Here is a 21,153-nt window from a genome sequence, read left to right as displayed (position 1 = left end):
ATACAATTTTTCATAGGAAAAAAAAAAGTAAATCCCATTTGTTTATAATTCTTGAAAATTAATTTACTTAAAGAAACAAATATTTTAATTTATTTGATCCAAGTATAGAGATCCACTCGTGAGCTGCAAATTTAAAATTTAAGGACAAGTGACTATAACTCTACAAGTATTATATTCATATTGATTTCAGACGAAACGCTTCGCTTTATTAACATTTTTGTTAAAGACTGAAAAGTGCTCAATCCTACATTCCTATCTTTTTGGTAATTAAAAACTTCATAAAGTATAATTTAAATGCAACCACTATTCAGTAAAATATCATTTTACTGTCTTAAAAAAACTTAGGTAATCAATACTATATACTCCCTCCAATTCACAATAAACCTCCCTATTTTGTTTTTCGGTTATTCACAATAACCTCCCTATTTCCTTTTTTGGTAAGTGTTTGTGTGGTCCAAATTTAATTGTATGGTGGGGTAGTGTATTTGTGTGGTCCAAATTTAATTATATGGTGGGTAGTGTATTTCCTTAATTTTTGTGCCAAAATGAAATGAGAGGTTATTGTGAATTGGAGGAAGTATTAAATCCAGAAACCAAGGGACTTCCGTGTTGTTAAAGAAAGTTATACAAATTAATTATACTATATAGTTTTAAATCAATAGCACCGTGTGATGGACCCTATTAAGGAATCTCAGTGCAAATATTATATAGTTTGGGTTAAAATTAAATTATATAGAAGCTTGGTAATTTTCCTAAACATGGTCAATTTCCTTAAAATAAAATAATTAATTAAGATGGTCAATTTTCTTAAAATAAAATAATTAATTAAGATGGTCAATTTCAAAGAGATTAAAAGAAAGAAGATGCGTAATTTTCCTGATATTTATAGAAGACATTAAGATGGTCAATTTCAAGGAGACTAAAAGAAAGAAGATGCATGATAATTTTACTAATTAATATGTACAAACATGCATACTTATGGTATTAATTATTATCATCATAAAAATATATATTAAAATTAAAATTTATTTAATTTTATTAAACTTTATAGTTTATTAGATGTATAGATAGAGATGTTAATTATTTAACATACAAAAATATAATAAGTAGGTTATAAATAATTCAAGTTAGATTCTATAATCAATATTAATGCGGCAATAGTGAAAGTAACCATAATTACGGTGGGAGTAGTGAAATTATCAATATTAATGCGGCAGTAGTGACAGTAACAATAATTACGGCGGGAGTAGTGAAAGTAACAATGATTACGCGCAAGTAGTGAAATGTTATTACTATTGTTTCATTAATAAAAGTAAAATATTAATAGCGGAAGTAGTGAATTTGTCTCAAAATTTATTTCATCGTAATTTTAGGATAAGTTATAAAAAATATACTCGTATTAATTATAAATTTATGGGTTATGCAACTTTAAGTATTTTTATTTGATGAAAAAAAAAATTTAATGATAAGTAGAGGCAGTCAGGGCGAAGCCGGGCACCAATACTAGTAATGTACTAATTATAATACCAACCGTCCACAATTTCCTAATAGCAGATGGAAAATCTGATAGAAGTATGTATAAGGTATACTTGATTTAAATATTACTCTTTCATGTCTATAATAACAAATTCTCTCTTCATATGAAAACCCTCGATGCCTTACAGGAGAAAACAATATTAAAATTCACTACCAATCAAGACTTATATATTGGAAGATCTATGAATTTTCATAGTGTCGATGGTTCTATTACCAAGTGCATAATTAGAGACGGCAGTCATCACATAATTTGAGTCGGTCTTGTAAAGTTTGGGTGTCTCTTCAGTAATAAGTTCATTCAACGGCCCAATTTTTGTATTTTGTGGTGGACCAAATCCACACGCTAAAGAAATCCTTTCTCTCGTTCCATCAACCACAGCCCTATGATAAACACTCTTTACCTTGCCATTAGTCAAAATCTGCATTCATTCAAATTGAATATGTTTGTAAATTCCTTAAAAAATTTATATACAATTTTCAAATAAAATCGTTATTTCTTCGGTGAATGAAACCATTCTTATTCGGTCCGTTTTTCTTACGACTATTGCTTTTGGTCTGAAATAAGACGGGTAACATGTTATCATTTTACAATAAAATGTTGTTATTTTTTGATAACATGTTACCATTATTGTTCACATCATTTTCAGGGTAAAAAATGACACATCTAGTCATAACATTTTATGAATTAATTGATTACATTTTCTTAAAAAATGGCAACATTTTATCCGTCTGACAAATAAGACCAAAAGTGTCCGTCTGAAACAAGAATTTGTGATTCTTATTAGATGCAAACCCAAATTCCACGTTGACAAATTCTTGAGGCCTTTTGAGAAGGATTCAAGAATAATAATTGATGGCTTTGCCTAAAACCGACAATAATAGCCAACTTTAGTAGTTCGACGCCTTTTGGAAAAGAGCTCACAAATAAAGCCTTGAAGGCCTAGCCTAAAATAGACAATATCTACTATTATGTACCATGTAGCAGGAGCTCAACATGAGGTTATCAACGCTTCCGCACAACATTCCTTATTGTTACAATTTGTATTATAAGATTTAAAAGTCGAACTACTTATCTAGAACTAGTTATACCGTCTTCTTGTTGAAGTATTGAAGATAATCTACTCCATCCGTTTCAATTTTTTTGTCATTTTAGAAAAGATTTAACATTTTCTTTATTTGTCGTTTTATAGTTTTCAATGCTATTACATAGTTTATACACTTTTCTAAATAGTTTTTTTTTGTACATTAAAGTTTAGGTTCAAGGGTAGGCCTTAACCAGTCTCAACCCAACAATGAAAATTTTATACTTCACAGTAAAGGTTTTATATTTTTTTTTTCTAATTTGCTCCTTTGCAATATTAATTCTCCTTCGAAAATTTTCGTCTCTTAATCTCAAAACTTATTTTCGTTACTAGTGTAAAATGTGAGGGTGGAATTACCTCCAACATATCAGCAGTTTAATGACAAGGGCACCAGGAACTATTGGTTCTTTATACCATTGGCCATCTTTCTCAACATGGAGTCCTTCAACCTCTTTGTCTTGCAACAAAAAGGTCAATATATGCACATCAGAATGTGCTTTTAGGCCAACTACTTTGTCTGGGAATGGACATGAAGGATAATTGTTTACTCTGAAACCCATTATCCCATCTCTTGCATACTTGTTTAATAAGTTGTCCTCCTCCAAGTTCAATAATTTAGAGATAGCTTTACACACCACTTCAAATATTTTTCTTAACTCCGCAGCATAGTCTTCAACTATTTCCCTGCATATTTATATTGTAAATATATTATAATCATAAAGTTCAAATATTTAGGTTACATTTTATATGAAAAGATCAATGTACACATGTTAAGTGAATTTATTACCTGAATTTAGATAGGCTTTCATCAGGCCAAAACTTGGGATTTCTTTGTTCCACCGGGTAAATAAATAGGAGGAATCTGTTATTCCAATTCAAATTCTGATCCTTAGACATTGTGTCACCTCCCCATCCCTCTAAGCGGCCTAGAACTTGAATGTACTTTTGCTTCTCTTCTACAGGTAACGCGAAAAAATCTTTGCAGACTTGAATTACTTGATCAAGTTTAGAGCTTGTTATGCCATGATTTACCAACTGCAATGTCACCAAAAGTCTGGTTATATATTGCAAATGTCACCAGCGAGAGGATCGGTTGAGAGAGCATGGCTGGTGACCGGCGAGGAAGCCAGAGATAGAGGCCTAAGGAGTACGAGAGGGATGAGAGAACCGGGAGAGGGGCACGGGCGATGGCGTCCAATAAGGCTGATGGCTGCAACAAGCGATGCTCAACGGTTGGCGCTAATAGACAATGGAGGTAATGGTCAAATTTGGTGTTATATAGGTTTTCATGTTTTTTGTTGTTCTCCTTTTTTTCTCGAGATATACTACGTAGTACATTTGATTGTAAAATTTATTTACGCAATACATGCATGTTTTTTTTTCTTTTTACATTTTTTTTACTCAGTAAGTAATACACCGTAAAATATTTTAGCCGTAGTTATCCCAGTACAAACACCTAATATACTACATCGACAAAAGTAAAAAAAAAATTAATGTACTCTAATTTATAATAATAATAATAATAATAATAATAATAATAATAATAATAATAATAATAATGGTCGATGATGATGGTGTAAGGAGTAATTACCGGTTGTAGTTGATGGTGATGGTTGGTGGGAGAGGAAATGGGATGAGATAAGGATTAAGAGGAGAACAAACTAGAGAGAAATAAAAGGGAAAATGAGAAGAGTGTAATAGTAAAAAAAAAAATTAGTGCGAGAATAACATGCGTACTGTGAAAATCAACATCCTATAAAATTTCATTGGAAATCCTCTGTCCTATTTATTATTTTATCTACGGGTGACAACGGGTCGTATTTGGACCGGATCTAGCTGGATCCAGATCCAGATCCGCATTTCCCACATGGATCCAGATCTGACAGGTCCAATTTTCTAAGATCCATATCCGACGGATCCGGGTCAGATTTGGATCCTATAAGGACCTAAGTCAATAGCAAATTAAACAACAAACACAATATCATTATGAGTTAAGTAACACTAACTACCCATGCCAAATTAAGTGTGTCAATAATAGACTAAGTCACTGGCATATTGTGGCATATTGTACGCACATCGTAGCATTCCAACTTCATCTTTTAGAATTACAAAGTGGCATAAAATCTACAAAATTTAATGTCAGCGGCCAAATTAAATGGCATTGCTATTAACAATTACTAAGTCATGTCATTTACTACCAATTTTATTTATTTTATGCTATAACTAATAATTTATGAAGTCGGTAAACGAGTAATTTAATAGTTTTTTTCTTTTTAATTGAAAATGGGTCCGCGGATTAATATTGGATTTGGATCTGAGTGGTGAGATCCAGCTCTAGATTCGTTTTATAAGTAATGGATCCAGACTTAATTCATATCCAACGGGTCCCAAAAATTAGGATCCGTATCTGAACCATGCGGGTCAGTTCTTGCGGATTTGGAGTGGATCCTGGATCCATTGTCATACCTAGTTTTATCTTGTGCCCCATTGCTATTTTTAATGACACATAAACACTTTGATATACCGATTTTTATTGTTTGAAAATGGTGTGTCAAGATGTTAAAGTATTCGGATACAAGATAAACCATAAAAACTGAATAAATGATCTAAACTCAATAAAATTTGACCGGCCACCTGAGTTATTTAAACCTAAATATTTCACCTTGTTATTTTGATATATTTGAAAGTTGAAACAAATTTATATACTGAGAAATAATGGTGAAATCGATTAGGTTTGGTAGTAATATAAAATTTCCAACAAAATTAATTAAAAAGATAATTCTACTATACGTCACTCTATTTGTTGTTCTTCTTAATACCCATTTATTATTTACTATTTTTTTTCTATTTATTTATAAAATAATTATTGTACATACTTTTGTTATTTGCTTAGCTTTGTGTTTATATTTGTTATTTATCACGCCTTTTCTATTTATATCTTTTACTCCGCATCATTTAGCGTCATATGAGTATCCACCTTAACCTTGCCTAAGTTTATTTAAATTAATTTGGTTTAAGGTTCTGCTAGTGCCGTTATTCATAGGATTTATATTCTTTCCGTCTCAATTATTTGTTTACCTTTACCTCTAAGGTTAAAACAACGATGATGGAGCCATTTGTGGTGGTTGTTAAATGTTAACGGATAACAAGGAGATAATAATTGAATGTGAAACATCAAATTACCATTAGAAATATTGCTAATATGTAAAGGTGAACAATGAATAAAAAACCTAAAAATAAATAGGTAAACAAATGATCGCGCAATAGAAGGAGTATATAAGTATGACATACTAGCATCAATTCTTAGATAGCTTGGTTTAGAGCACTTGTTTTGTTTTTTTGGACAACAATAAACATTCATAAATAAAATAAACTAGTACAAATCATTCGTTCAAAATATAAACAAAGGGGATTAGAGACCCCGGAACTACCTAGTATAACCGAAAAAAAGGTAGACGAGGTCGTAACTGAAGAGAAAATACGACTTTTCTTAAAAGGAGGATGATAGTGGATGTCAAATTTGATGGAGTGAATCTCCTTTCTCTTGGTTTTTATAATCATAGAGCACTTGTAATGCGTTATAAAATATATAGGTTATATAATATAAGGCTTTTCTCTCTTTTATCTCTGAAATTTTCATTTTTTCTAATCGTACCCCTGCGGTTGGCATAGTATTGATTATACTCTTAAACTTGACTAATCAAGTTTAAGGGTGCAATTAGTATTTCAGGGATACAGGAGGGAAAGCCCCTATATATACTAACTGTTTTTGGTTTTAATATGTCGGTTTGTCTAATGTGTATCATAAAAAAAAAAATATTTTGAAAAGATGTTGATATATTTTTGGGTATTATTTGTAAAATAAATGTAATAATAGTAACTGAAGTATATTATCAAGATGTTTATTATAACAAATGTAATGCAACATAATAAAAACATGTACCTGAAAACAACCCCAAGAATTGATAAGTGACCCAAATTTTTGAAGTTCTTCGTCGGAATGTAAAAGTAGTTGAAAATCAACTAAGGCTGGATCCATGTAAGGAAGCGACGAGTTCTCTTGCTTTATGCCTGAACTGTTGATATATTTTTCTGTGATTTCCTTTTCACTTATTTTACTCACCACTTCAGCTGGTGGTGTTGGTACTTCAAATTTCATTGTAAGGGGTGATTGTGAAGCCATATATTATATTTGTAAGTTGAGGGGAAGACACGAATGTTAACACCTATAACTTGGATTAATACACTTATTTTCTAATAAATTTTGTCTATTTATAATCTATTCTAAAATCTTAATCTTTGGTAGACTGAAAATATAATTAGCTAAATATTTCAATTTTGACAAATATCAAAGGAAGAAAATCAACTTTGATTTGTAACTATTTTAATTTAATTATTTAATTTGTTTTTTCTAATTTTTCAGGATATATTTCATCAAAAATGGATAAAAATCAAAACAAATCAATGTTTTTAGGAGAATTAAAATCCCCTATCTTCAAAAGAATAAGAAAAGTTCTAAAATTGAACACTTAAAACATCACAAAGTAGAAGTGGGCCTATTTTTATAACCATAAAGGGAGAAAAAGGATTATACATTAGATGTACTACATCATACTTAATAACTTTTTGAGTTTTTGTGTATTTTTTTCGAGTACTATAGAGTATAAATTACATTTTAGTTTTATAATGTAAAAAATCATTTTTTTTTTTGAGTTTATATGTAACTTTTTTGAGTTATAATGTAACTTTTTGAGATTAAAGTTTAAGTAAACAAACTCAAAAACTTTATAATAAAACTCAAAAAATTTAGATTAAAACTCAAAAACTTTTATCTTAATGCTCAAAAACTATACCATCTGATGTATTACATCAGATGTATAAATTATAATCCACTTACTGCCATAAAGGCACAAATTTTGCTTGTGACGATCAAAAGATCTTTCACATCCTTCTCTCTCTCACTTGCTCTTACGAGATTTTGTATAATTTTCCCACACAAAATATTTGTCTTTTGACTTTTGATGATGAAAATTATCACCGACTTTAAAAAAAAATTGTTGTAACTAAAAAATATGGCAGTAGAAAAAATCTACAAAATACAGTAATTCATTTATTTTGTGTAAAAATTTTATTTTCATTGAAATATACATTTCATGACATTAATTATTTCTCTTAATTGTTTTTTTAATTTAATTTTTTTCCTCAAATTAAAATACATGGATGAGAAACGAAAAAAATTAATGAACCATCAATTTAAAATCTACAAATAATAATCTAAAAAACAAAATTTTGTATAAATTGTGCATTCATTGCACGGGGCATATACAAGTAATAACAACAAACTGGTAGTTATTTTGTGAACGCTTACACTTTATACTTAGGGCCGGTTATGAGAATTTTGATGCACATGGCGAGAAACTACTTTTTTTTTCCATACATTAAAAAAGGAAGAAATTTTGTATCATAAAGCTTCCAAAATAAAACCCATATTTTATTTAGAATTTTTTTTTCTTACGCATTTTTGAAATATCAACTATATCTTCAACTTTTATTATTCTCATCATAATCAAGTTAATGCTTAAACTTATTAATCAAAAATAGATGTCAACTAATTTAGTTACAATCTATTCTTCGCTTAACATTATTAACCAAGAGTAGATGTCAACTAATTTAGTTAATAAAGTCATAAGAGATGATACTCATGATGTGATTTTTGTTTTTACTTAATTGGTGGTGGTGGTATTCCGAATTTCATTGTAAAGGGTGATTATGTAGCCATGTTGTATTAGTAACGAGTTGTGATCAGATACACTAGTATTGAGTAACACTTAGACCATGCCCAAGCAAGGTCACCAATCGGGTCGTGACCTTGGCCTTATTGGGTCACGCTAATGATGTAATTAACTAGTAAATCGATGTTGTTTAGGATGACCTTGAATTAGATAGGGCCAATTGGTGACCTTGAGTTTAGACAATGGTAATGTTGGTGACCTTCCAAGTGTTGTATTTCTATTGGTTGTTACAACATTAAAAAAAAACGTACAAGATGCTGTCAAAACGTGTTACAGCTAATACCCAACGACTTTCTTCTTTCTTCGTCCTTTTCTACTTCTCTTATCTGCTTTTTCCTTATCCTTGTCTACTTCTCTTTTTTTCTTCTTGCTCCCCTTCCCCAACTTCTGTAACACCTCCTCATACCAAGGTACCTTACCAAGGACTACTCTAGCATGAAAGACTATTACCATCTCGGTTTCCCGAGGTTAGTATATCAAAGTTACCAATTCCAAACAACGTTTATTGAAGTATAAAGAGTTAGCGATTACATTGTCTTAGACCAACTATTAATAAAAGTACAAGGATCTCAATACAACTGAAATCAAGACAGCTAAACTCGTAACAGAGGAAGCTAGACTCGAAGTGGTGACTCCCCAAGACTGTCCCATAGCTAAACATCTGCATCACCTGTCACATCCTGCTCACCACCTCCGAATGGATCACCATAGGTTTTATAAAACATCAACGAGGTTAGTTACTGAATAATCAAAGTAAGACAAGTGTATAAAGCAATCAGATGATCATCCATTACTACACACACCTTACTTTGCCCACGCTTTATTGGGCTATTCTCGACGCTTAAAAGCGTCGCCATTTTATTTCTCGACGCTTTTAAAAGCGTGGTTTTTTGGGGCGTCAGGAATTTTTGACGGTTTTTAGCGTCAACCTTGTAGACGCTTTTCTGTGTCGAGAGCAGCGACAGTTTTAAGCGTCAAAGTTTATCTACACTTCTTTGCGTCGAAATTTTGAATTTCTCTACGGTAGCTTTTTCCCGTCACTAGAGAAATTCACTAATACTATCTTCGTTAATACGATTTGAATTAAATCATATAAATTACCAGCTAATGACATCATAAATTAAAGTGTGTATAAAAAACATTAATTTGACTAAACCAAAACAAAATTTTATACCATAAATTAAAATTGCAATTATCAAATTACATGCTTTCAAAATTCAAAAATACTAAAAAAAAAATATCGTAATTATTTCATCCGAACAATAGAAATAAGAAATATAAATATTAATGCTTTTACGCAAAAATAGTAAATTATTTCGAAACGATTAGATTTAAGCCAAAAGGTGCAACTAATCTACTCCAGAAAGTGAATTCAAGATTTGGTCCTTCTATCCGGATGCACCGTCACCATTAGTTGAGTCTGATATCTACATGTAAGGAAATTAAATATCATTAACAAGGCAATCAAGTAGGAAGTTGTGCTACTAATAACGAAAAGAAATCAAAATACTACATACTTAAGAAACCATACATAAAAAAAGATGATTACATGAACCTTAATGAACACTTAACAACGCTAGCACTTACCTTACACTAACCGCTACAATTGCTAGCTATTTATTATATGCCAAATATGCTACTCCCTTAGCTCCGACTCTGATTCTTACAATTTTCATGTAAAGACTGGCCGACTGGGTTCACGTTGTTCTTAGTATCTTACTATTTTCATTCTTATCACCCTTGTTTTCACTTAAATATCCGGATGATAAAAATCAAGCAGTTTGGGGGGGGGGGGGGGGGGGTAACACTCAAGTAATATACTCAAGAATCGTCATATCTACAAAAAGTAGACACACCTAAAACTCCGACAGAGACCAAAACCAATGCTACGACATTTCTAGGTTTCAATTACCTCCACAAGTACTCAAGTCTACTCCAAAATACCAACTCATAGTCATTTGCACACGCCTTTGTGGCTATAGTGATCAATATACCGCAACACTCCAAACAACAGAAATACTAACTAATAGTCATTTGCACACGCCTTTGTGGCTAAATGATCAATATACCTCCACACTCCAAACAACAAAAATAAGCAGCACTTTACATCTCAATTCTCAACACAATAACAGAATCCCTGAAAATCTGAAACCTAATTCGCGCTTCTGCAATAACAATACTAACAGTAATCAGGGGATTCCCTAGTGGAAACCAACAAAGTTTTACACCTAACTACAACAATTTACACATTGGTCACAAATTCTTACTTGTGAATTGTGACGGTCACAAGTTTATGACATCTCGCAACTATTTTAAATAACGTTAAGAATGAAAGGGGTTGCGGGCAACAACTAACCCTAAGGCATATAACCGAGCATCATTCCTATAGAACCATTCAGCATAGACAAAACTACCAAACTGCATCATACTACCATTCAGTACTATATTAATTTAAAGACAACATAAATATAAAAAAATACCTTTGAGTTCAAGGATGATTTTGCAAGTTGGGCTATCTCGGGCGACGGCATTCCCGAACTCATACCTTCCAAGATTTTATACAAGATGCTATTCGTCTCATTCAACTTGGTTTGCAGCTCTTCTTTGTCCTTAGTCAAACTTAAAACAGCCTTTTCCATATTTTGCACCTTTTCCACATGCTTGAGTTCCAAAGAACTACTATCTCCAGATTTAAAAGTCTCTTTCCTTAAAATACCGTGCACCCCAAATACATCACTTCCTTTCACGCCGAAACCATAGCCTAATGGGCGTTTAGGGATATCTTCCCCATAAATTAGTTTACTGAAAGCTTCATTTTGGATTTGCGCTTTGGGCTTGGTAGGATTAGTTGCAAGTTTAGATTGAACATAAGTATCGGCATCCAAGCGCATGATTAAAAAAATGCTTAGTATGTGTCAATTTACAAGAAATTTTAGAGTACATCAAACATTTTTATTATATATGAGTACCACAAATTCTTCCGTTATTGTATCTTTCACATATGACCCATCTTTCCTCTTATGAGTTTGCTTGAAAACCTCCAATTCAGTTGGTTCCCTTTTTTCTTTTCTTTTCTTCTGTGAGTCATCGGTGAGTAATTAGCTTATACACCTAAGCTTGTATTTAATTCTAAATAAATGTAAAGATGGTGGTAATCATCAATAAAGGATAAAATATTTACAAACTCCGCCCGTATATTAGCATAGCTTATTGACCCGGTTGTGTGAACATGATTTTGTGATGCACGGGCCTCTTTTCCGCATTCAGAAAATTTCTACATTAAATAAAATAGACATTACATAGAGTGCTGACATAATAAAAAAATAGTGAAGATAATGAAAGCAACTATTTAATTTTGGGCAAATACCTTTCCCTTGTCAGAATACCAATAATCCACTAAATGAATCCAACTATCAAGAGGGACCCCTCCTGGTTTAGTTTGATAGATTTCTTGTTTAGTTTTTTTGGTGGCTTTAAACAAAGTCTTCTTCAAGTCATGCCTATATTGTCTCACACGATTGCCTACACGTTTCAGAATACCTTTGTCATAGCCATCACCATCGGGAATAACAAAATGATCCTTCGAAAAAAAAAGGTTAATTTAAACAAAAAAAATATGAGCTGACCAAACTAGCACAATTATCCATGTTATGAAGTTAGTAACAACATACCCGAATACACTTGATGATTTCAACTTTGAAAATTTCAGGCACACGGTGCCAATTTGTCTCTCCAATTGGACAAAATCTTTCCTTCCGAGCCATATTACCAATGAATTTAACGAGGATGTGTCCTCCCTTTTTGAGTGGCTGATGAAATTCATTAAAAGTGACACAATACCTCCCCTTAGTACACCATACATCATGCGGTTGAATTGGATCGCTGACCTTTTTAATATTTCCTTCATTATCTACCAAAACACATAAATACATATGTTCATATCTCAAAACATATTTTTATACTTTTCTAGTGACATAACAATATACAAAATAAATGATAATACCAAAATTGGACGCAGGGAATGCAGGAGGAACTTATACATATTTTTATACAGTTAAGGAACTCAAACCTGAGACCGTTAGTTTTTCCGTTAACTATCATCAATATCACTGTAACTGAAAGACTTATTTTAATATCACTGGTTGGATTATAAAAAAAATGATGGAGCTGGGGTACGCTGATCAAATAAAATCGGGCCATTTTTTTTGCGAAAAGATGGTTTATGAATTATGTGAAGTTAGGCATAAAGTCAAAGAAACTACATCCGCCAGTATGTCGTGGTACGCACGCAACCCAGACCCGGGTCAACAAATCTAACAGAATGTAACAGCCATATAAGACCAAAACGTAGCATTCTAAAGAGACATCAACAATGACAAAATCAATGTTTATTCATAAACTATTTTATATGAAATTAAATATACCTCTGAATCGGATTTGCAGCTCAACTGATGAAAACCAAATAATTAAGTTCAAAAACCATAAGAGAAATTCAAATTGGAAATGTGTAGATACCTTATTTCTGCACCTCCCGCCAACCACTCGGTGATGATTGGGCCGCATGTTTGGTACGCGGAACGATTTATGATAGTTCGTAAGTTCATCGTCAAGTGATTGCTCAAACACTAATGTCTACCTCTTAGTTGTCATCTACGCGCCGATACGGTCGTTTTGACAGTAATTAGAGTACATTTGGAGTCCGGGCCTAAAACCGTCTTCATTATCTGACAACCGTTAAATCCCGAGTCGGAATGTTCTGGAATGTTCCAGATATTTCTATTCCATATTTTATAAATATTTCACAATCTTTTATTCTTTGGTAAACAATTTCCCGTAATATTGATACAAAATATTAAGGAAAACCAATTTATTCCGTCATTCCATACCTTAAACACGGAAATCTTTCTTCCGCAGGAGGAAACCACTTGGGAACAGACGCAGCAGGTGCTGCGCCTCTTCCAAGAGACGCAGTGACTGCTGAGCCTCTTCCCAGGGCCTTTTCTGCGTATTTCTCGTATCTTTTTCATATCTTTCCGAGATTCACTTCCAAAGTCTCTCCGAAAACCCTATTCCTTCACGTGATTAGTATAAATAGGAGCCTTTGCTCCTCATATTTCTCACGCGAGTGTCCGCCCTTCTCTTCTCCCTTTGCATTCTAGACCTTTGTTCTTACTTTTTGGCGTCTACGTGCTTGAACATTCGACCACGTAAGCTCGGATCCTTCTGAGTACCAGCCTCGTTTGCATGACTGACCAATTTGACCAACTCCACAATCAATCAACTTAATTAATCTTAATCGTTTTCCTCTTACGAGGGCACTTTCGTCTATATTCGAGTCGAGCATTGTGGACAGCGGGCCGCCCACGGGGGCGCTTGGTGAAGGGGCTCGAAAACAAGCGTTTGCATTTTGTATGGAGTCGCCACCAATTTTTATGGGAAATTGGAACCGTTCGATACCTCATGTCATGTCAAGACATAAAGTAGTGACATGAACACTAAGCGATCGTTACCCTTAGCATTCTATGTCTAGAATGACTCTCGTGGATGCCAATGAACACGGGTGCTCACGGAGATCTGGAGTAAGGGGTGAGGGTACGTATTAGGAAGCTCTTTTGATCGAACACCTAATCCCGCCCGCCTCGATAGCGGCCTCTACTAATGATTAGAGAGTTTATTCGTACTTGATATATCGTCGGCTATATGCATGCAATGCAACATCCAATAGATTAATCCTAACGTGTGAATTAAGACTAAGTCGGTTAACAATTAGTTTATCATGCAATTGGGTCGAAGTTGGAATTTAAGGTTCATTTACATGTGAAACATACAAACAATAAAAGAATTACAATAACGATAAAACTCAATAATGGAAATTACAATAATTACAACGGATTAGGTGATTTATGCCGAAAATACCTTTAAAACGGATAATTTGAGAAAAAGAAATAAAAGAATTAAATTAAAAGAAATACGAACAAATCAGAAAGTGATAATACGAATATTAGTTGATTAATACGTAATCTAAACAAACTAAGTCAAGGCAGAAAAGGAGTTCAGAGACAGAAATCACCCTGGAACAGGCGCAGCAGACACTGCGCCCTTTGGAAGAGGCGCAGCAGTTGCTGCGTCTGTTCCAAGGGTGAGTTCTGGCTGTGAAGCCGGAACTGCAAATCGTTAATGTTATTTGTTAAATTAATGGATTGATTGATTTTTAGACTCGGATGAAAGTGATTAATGGATTATTTTACATATGAATGTGTCATAAAACAGTAGAGCATGGATGAGACGGAATTAAACGGATTAATTATGTGAAGGGTCGATGTTAATGAATGATTAATTAAACTAACTAAACTAAACGAATTAAACTAAACATGATGAATGCGACGAATTAGTGATGAACAATAAATAAACAGATGCAAATATATCAACAACGAATCCCAGAAACCCAATATGAACGAATTGAGCCTCTAAAACCCGAAACTTGAATTTAATGACGAAAACCCGCAAATATGAATTATAAGGGATTTAAGTCGGATTCGATGATTAATTAAGCATGAATGATGAATTATATAACATACATATAATTTATAAATTACCATGATGAAGAATCAAAGAACAAAACAAAAGGAACAATTTTGATACGAATTACAGAGGACGGAGGAAGAAGAAAAGAAACAGGAACTGCGGCAGCCTCACGAAGAGGCGCAGCAGGTGCTGCGCTCCTTCGAAGAGGCGCAGCGATTCTGCGTCTTTTCTCGACGTCATCTCCGGAAATCCGCAAAAAACAGGTTTTAAAGACGGTTTTAGAAATCGATTTTAATGGTATTTCCGACATAAATCTTACAATTGTTATACAATAATTAAAATACAATAAATAAAAGGAATATACACCCTCAGACTTACATGTTGACGGAACGAGAAGAACTAAGAAGATCGATTAGTGATGCTCGACGCGAATGCAAGGAAAGAGTGCCCTCGAAAGAGGAAAACGATTTAACAAGATTGATTAATTAGGATTGATTATTGGTGTAGTTGGTCAAATTGGTCGGTCATGCAACGGAAAGGCTGGTACCCGGAAGGATCCGAGCTTACGTGGTCGGAAGTCCAAGCACGTAGGCGCCAATTAGTAAGAACGAAGTCTAGAATGCAAAGGGAGAAGAGAAGGGCGGACACTCGCGTGAGAAATATGAGGAACGAAAGCTCCTATTTATACTAATCACGTGAAGGAATAGGGTTTCGGAGACTCTTTGGAAGTGAATCTCGGAAAGATATAAAAAAGATACGTAAATCATGCAAAGAAGGGCCTGGGAAGAGGCGCAGCAGCCACTGCGTCTCTTGGAAGAGGCGCAGCACCTGCTGCGTCTGTTCCCAGGAGGTTTCCTCCTGTTTAAGAAAGATCTCCGTGTTTAAGTTATGGTAGGACGGATTTAATTCGATTATCTTTTGAATATTACGGGATATTGCTTGCCAAAAGATAAAATTTGATAAATATGGAATAGAAACATCGGAACATTCGAACATTCGACTCGGGATTTAACAGTTATCGAGAAAATGGAGACGGTTTTTGACCGGACTCGAATGTACTCTAATTACTGCCAAAACGACCGTATCGGCACGTAGATGACAACTAAGAGGTTGACATTTAATATTTGAGCAATCACTTGACGATAATCTTACGAACTGTCACAAATCGTTCCGCGAATCAAACATGCGGCCCAATCATCACCGGGTGGTTTGCGAGGGGTGCGGAAACGAGGTGTCTCTGAGCCCCCACTTTGACCGAGGCTTGGACAAGGCGAAAGTCAAAGTATAGCCATCAGGTCAATCGAAGATTACAACCTGGCGACTATGGCGACGCGAGGCGGCTCAAGGGGTCTGAGCCAAGGACCTGTCGTCGGGAACATTTTAGAGTCTGTCGACTATCGGGGAGGGTCGTTTAAAGTCCATTAGACTACGTAAGGAGGCTCTCCAGCCATAAGAAGAGATCATACCTGAGACTTAATCGAACTTCGCGGGGAATAAGAGATATTGAAAACAGCAGGACGTCAGTAGAAACTGCTGGGGGAATCCACTTGCGTCGGTCTCAAGCGAACTCTAGCGAAACTTGGAAGTTGAATCTGCTTGCGTTGGTCTCAAGCGAACTCTTGTTGGGGAACATATCGACGACTAGGAACATCTTGATCGTCGTAGGGGAAACCTTGAATGAGCAGTACTGCAAAATACTACTGCGCCGGGTAAAATGGTTTGACGACTAGGAACATCTTGATCGTCATGAAAGAAAGTCTTGAGTGAGCAGTACTGCAAAATACTACTGCGCCGGATAAAATGGTTGAGCAATACTGCGAAATACTGCTGCGCGGGATAAAATGGTTGAGCAATACTGCGAAATACTGCTGCGCGGGATAAAATGGTTGAGCAATACTGCGAAATACTGCTGCACGGGATAAAATGAATTTGGACAATACTGCAAAATACTGTCGCACTGGATAAAATGCGGGCCGGAACGAAAGGAAATCGTCGAAACGGACCAAAGTGATAAAATGTCATCGAGGAAGAGGCGCACCAAAGAAGGGGCCCACGAATAACGAACTCATAACGGATTTTTGAAAATCCATCTGGAGGGAAATAAAGGAAGAGGCGCAGCAAGAGCTGCGTCTCTTGGAAGAGGCGCAGCGCCTGCTGCGTCTGTTCCCCAATTTGGCAATTCTGCGTAAAAAACGCGAAATCAGAAGGGTTTTATTCCATTTCATTCGAAACATAAATCACTCCATTCTCTCTCAAATCTTCACCATTTCCGTCGAGGTTGGATTCAAAAGCTTGCTTGGAATATGACTAATCGAGGTATGTGCTTTAATCTTGCGTTAATCTTCCACATTTGTCGAATTTTGAGCCGCGAACATTAGGGTTTTCGACCCTTTTGATCGAAAATTTGGGGCTTTTCCCCAAACGGATTTGTCATGCCAAATTGATACTAGAAATGAGTAGTAGGCAATATTAGGAACATAACCATGTATTTATCATCGAATTTTGAGCCTTTGAGCGAATTTTGAGACGGTTTCACAGCTAAACCCCAAATTGCTTCGAAAACAGCCTTAGGATTACCCATTTGTGATGAAATTTGATATTTGGAACCCTTGGGTGATGGGTAAACTTCCCGTCATCTCGGAAGTTCAGTTTGTGACAACTTTTGCAGGACACCTTTTAGGGCATAATCGCCGTTATAGCGAAATGCTGCCGAATTTTCGACTCGAACTCGGAACTAGGTCTTTGACTTGGACTTGACTTGACCCTATTCATCACATGAGTGATTGATTTGGTGGGATTATGGCCAAGGATGGCCAGAAAGGGGCGATTTCCGGGCCTTGAAGGCTCGAAATACTACTTAACAAAGGCTTGTCATCATGTGATGCGGCCTGGATTTGCTTTAATCGTTGCAGGTGACGACGCTTCTACTTCTGGGAGAACTCCGATGGATGTAGATGCCGCTGTTGTTGAGGAGGCTTTGGAGCAGGCCTTCACCGCTGCGGTGATGGCTGCTGCAGAGGAGGTTCCCGAGGAGGAGGCCGCTGATGAGGAGGAGATTCCGAGACGGGCCCATCTTGGACGAGGAGGTCGTCAGCTGAGAGGTGCCCCTGCGTGGGCTGAGACCTGGGAGAGTAGGCACCTTGTGTGGGCTGCAGAGGGTCACTTGTCCTATAGGACGGTGAAGAGCTTGGTAAATAGGAATTCCCTAACTCATTACCTATCCTTTTCTATTTTGTTCAAATCTATTTCAAAACTAAAGATAGCTTTGTTTCAACTCATAATAGGAGGCCGGGAACATCCGGTCGTTCTCGGGGTATACGACAGCGATGGAGCATTACGAGCGGCTGTCAGCGGAGGAGAGGGCCATGATTGAGCGCGGAGCGTTTGGTCCTCTTGTTCAGGTCTGGAGGGATATCGTGAAGAGGAAGTTGCGGGCCAACCTTAGCCTGGTCCGCGCTTTCTTGGATCGATTCTGGGACACGACTTCCACGTTTCACCTGCCTTTTGGTGAGGTGGGGGTCACCTTGGAGGACTACGGCATGATTTCTGGTCTGCCGTGTGGGGATCGAGGAGATGACGTGGCGAGAGGCGGCATGAGGGCGGATTCGGCCGAGGCGAGGAGGTTGATCGGTGGAACTCGTCCGCCGAAAGGTGTTGCGGTGCGGGTTTGGTACCCAGTACCTATGTTCGAGATTACTTCGCGGGGAAGACCCCGGCATCGGTGGTGATTGATGGGAGGGAGACGGCTCCTCCTCCTTGTACAGCCGAGCAGAGGGCTCGTCTGTGGCTTTGGTGGTTCTTGTCTTCGATTTACCTCGGAGACAAGGGTGAGAGGCTGTCGACGAAGCTTCTTCCCTTTCTTGCTGACCTGAGTTCACTAGGGCGTTGGGACTGGGTCACTGCTGGTTTTGCGGTCCTCATCCGCTTCATGAGGGCCATGGTTCGTCCGGAGCTGATGGAGAAGGGGACTTCTCCTGGCGCTGTCGGACCTGGGCTACTGTTGGAGGTATGAACCTTCCTTTAGATCAACGCAAATTCCTTTCTTTTATCGAAGGTTGAAAGATCGTCATTGACTATTCTGCTTTACAGGCGTGGGTATACTCCTACTTTCCGGGCCTCGCGCCCAAGAGGACGGAGCCGTTGGAGAGGGCCTATCCCGTGGTGAGGGATTGGGTCATGTGCCGGACGAAGAGCAAGCGTTCTTCTCACAATGTCTACCGGCGGGATGTGAACGCCCTTCAGCTGAGCAGCGTGAGTATCCTATTTGTATTCATTCATGTCCTTTGCTTTAAATTGATCATAGGAATGACCTTTGCCTTCGTATTGTCGCAGTGGGTGCCCAGACCTTGGGCGGAGTACGCTGGAGCGCCTCCTTTTGTTGCTGAGGTCCTTCGTCCTAGGAGCTCGAGTCATTTCTTTGTTGTGGACGTCGATGGGTCTGTATGGTATTTGGGCGAGCGGTTAGCTCGTCGGTGTTTCGGGCGCGTTGACGGTTCCCGTCGATCCTCCTAGGACGATGTTCAGGGAGCCTTCCGAGGCCGAGAGGAGGCGGACTTGGCCGGTGCCGGTGGTGACGACCTTCTTCTCTCTGATGAGGATTACTCGGCGTTCCTTTACGGGAGGTTGGCCTATTGGCCGGTAGTGGTGAGTATCCTTTGTTTTCTTGCTAATTTGATTTTGAAAATTACGACAAAGGATCATCGATTAATGAGAGTCGTTTTGTCTTTGCAGGAGGTTGAGGCGGCGGGCATCGAGCCCCCAGGGTACCCCGAGACCCTCGAGTACACTGACGCTACTGGGAGGACGACGATCTCCGAGTTACGTGACTTTGACGTAGCCGTGACGGATGCTGGCCTAGATGACTGGCAGCATCTGATTCGGAGGGTGAGTTCCCATTTTGCATAGTTTTCGTGTAAGAACACATTTGATTGAATTTGTTTAATTTACTGAGAATTCTTTTGGAATGCAGGTCGCGCCTTCTCGGTTCGTGGCACTATGGAGGGTGGCCAATCGGCTACGAGCTACGGCCATTGAGGCACTCGTCGGCGGTCGAGGTCGCCAGGTATGAACCTCATTTGATTTCTTTTGATTTTTGATTTTGGTTTTGATTGAATTGATCGACATGAGCCAATTTGTTGCTGATTACAGGGTGACCGTGAGCTGGAGCGAGAGTTGGCCCAGTCCCGGGAGGAGACGGCTCGCTTGTTGAGGGAGCTCGAGTTTCGGGATGCCGAGAATGTCGTTCTTGCGGCAAGAATTGCTGAGTTGGAGGGCGCCCAGCGGTAGTTTTGTGTAGTTTTGTAGACTTGTACATTTTGACTTCTGATTTGAACATTTTTTGACTTGGTTTGGGGCGCGAGCCCCCAGTGTACTTGGTCTTTTTGACTTGTTTGGGGCGAAGCCCCCAGTTTGCTTGTACATTTGTACCTTGTTCGGGGCGCAAGCCCCCAGTTTGCTTGTACATTTGCTTTTTGTTGCATATATGGCTACCGAGTGCCTTTTTTCTTTGGGTTGTGTTGTTTGTACCTGCAGGTTAGTTCTTGAACAGGTTTGGTAGACAACGGTTTACGCCGTCGTGCTGCCGGAATTTACATAGAAAAAATCACGCAACACATACATTTTATATACACATAAGGCCTTTAATTAGTGAAAAATGAGACTCAAAAGGACCAAAATGCAAAAATTTTGCCGGAAATGACCGGACGGTAGGGAGGGCTACCCCCTAAAAAAAAGAAAAAGAGAAATCTATAAGTTAGAAGAATGGAGAAATATAAAATTTTATGAAAATGAAAATGAAATTATGTCAAAAAGAAATGATTTAAAGTGTGCTATAATGGCGGAAGTGTCGATGTCGCCTCGAAATGCGTGCCCGCGAATTTAGGAAACCTGAAGCATGGTAAATTTCTCGGATTTACCAAAATAAAATCCCGTAGGAATAGGAAATTATTCGCTATAGAATTAGGAAAGATCCAAACACGGAAATCACGAAGTGAGTGCGGGAAGAGGCGCAGCGTGAGTCGCGTCCCTTTGAAGAGGCGCGCGGAGTGCGCCTTTGTTCCCAAAGCAGTCGATTCGACGGATTTTGGAAACGACAATTGGTATAAATAGAAGCGTCGACGAAGCTTTAAATTATATAATTCTTCCGTCTCTTCTTCGTCGCCTCACATAAAATTCTCAAAACAAATTCTCAAGAGAAAATTATCATCATGAATACTTTG

General features: G+C 37.1%; 1 protein-coding gene across 1 annotated transcript; it reads right to left on the bottom strand.

Moving 5' to 3' along the window:
• Nucleotides 1–1,700: 1,700 nt before the first annotated feature.
• LOC141595167 (codeine O-demethylase-like) lies at nucleotides 1,701–6,801 on the bottom strand. Its single transcript, XM_074415138.1, has 5 exons — nucleotides 6,562–6,801; nucleotides 3,406–3,653; nucleotides 2,976–3,302; nucleotides 2,424–2,481; nucleotides 1,701–1,955 (listed from the first exon to the last, which is right to left on the bottom strand). The coding sequence occupies exons 1-5, from the start codon at nucleotides 6,799–6,801 to the stop codon at nucleotides 1,701–1,703; spliced, it is 1,128 nt and encodes a 375-aa protein (XP_074271239.1).
• Nucleotides 6,802–21,153: the final 14,352 nt, after the last annotated feature.

The sequence above is a fragment of the Silene latifolia genome, chromosome 8, assembly GCF_048544455.1.
Source record: "Silene latifolia isolate original U9 population chromosome 8, ASM4854445v1, whole genome shotgun sequence".
Taxonomy (NCBI): domain Eukaryota; kingdom Viridiplantae; phylum Streptophyta; class Magnoliopsida; order Caryophyllales; family Caryophyllaceae; genus Silene; species Silene latifolia.
This window is presented reverse-complemented; position numbering and strand designations above follow the sequence as displayed.

Bases quoted from the DNA above. Each gene is read 5' to 3' on its own strand.
- LOC141595167 (XM_074415138.1), bottom strand. From the start codon at position 6,801: ATGGCTTCACAATCACCCCTTACAATGAAATTTGAAGTACCAACACCA. The intron at 3,654-6,561 runs GTACATGTTTTT...GTGACATTGCAG, and splicing joins ATTCTTGGGGTTGTTTTCAG to TTGGTAAATCATGGCATAAC. The intron at 1,956-2,423 runs GTTGGCTATTAT...GAATGAATGCAG, and splicing joins AAAGGCGTCGAACTACTAAA to ATTTTGACTAATGGCAAGGT.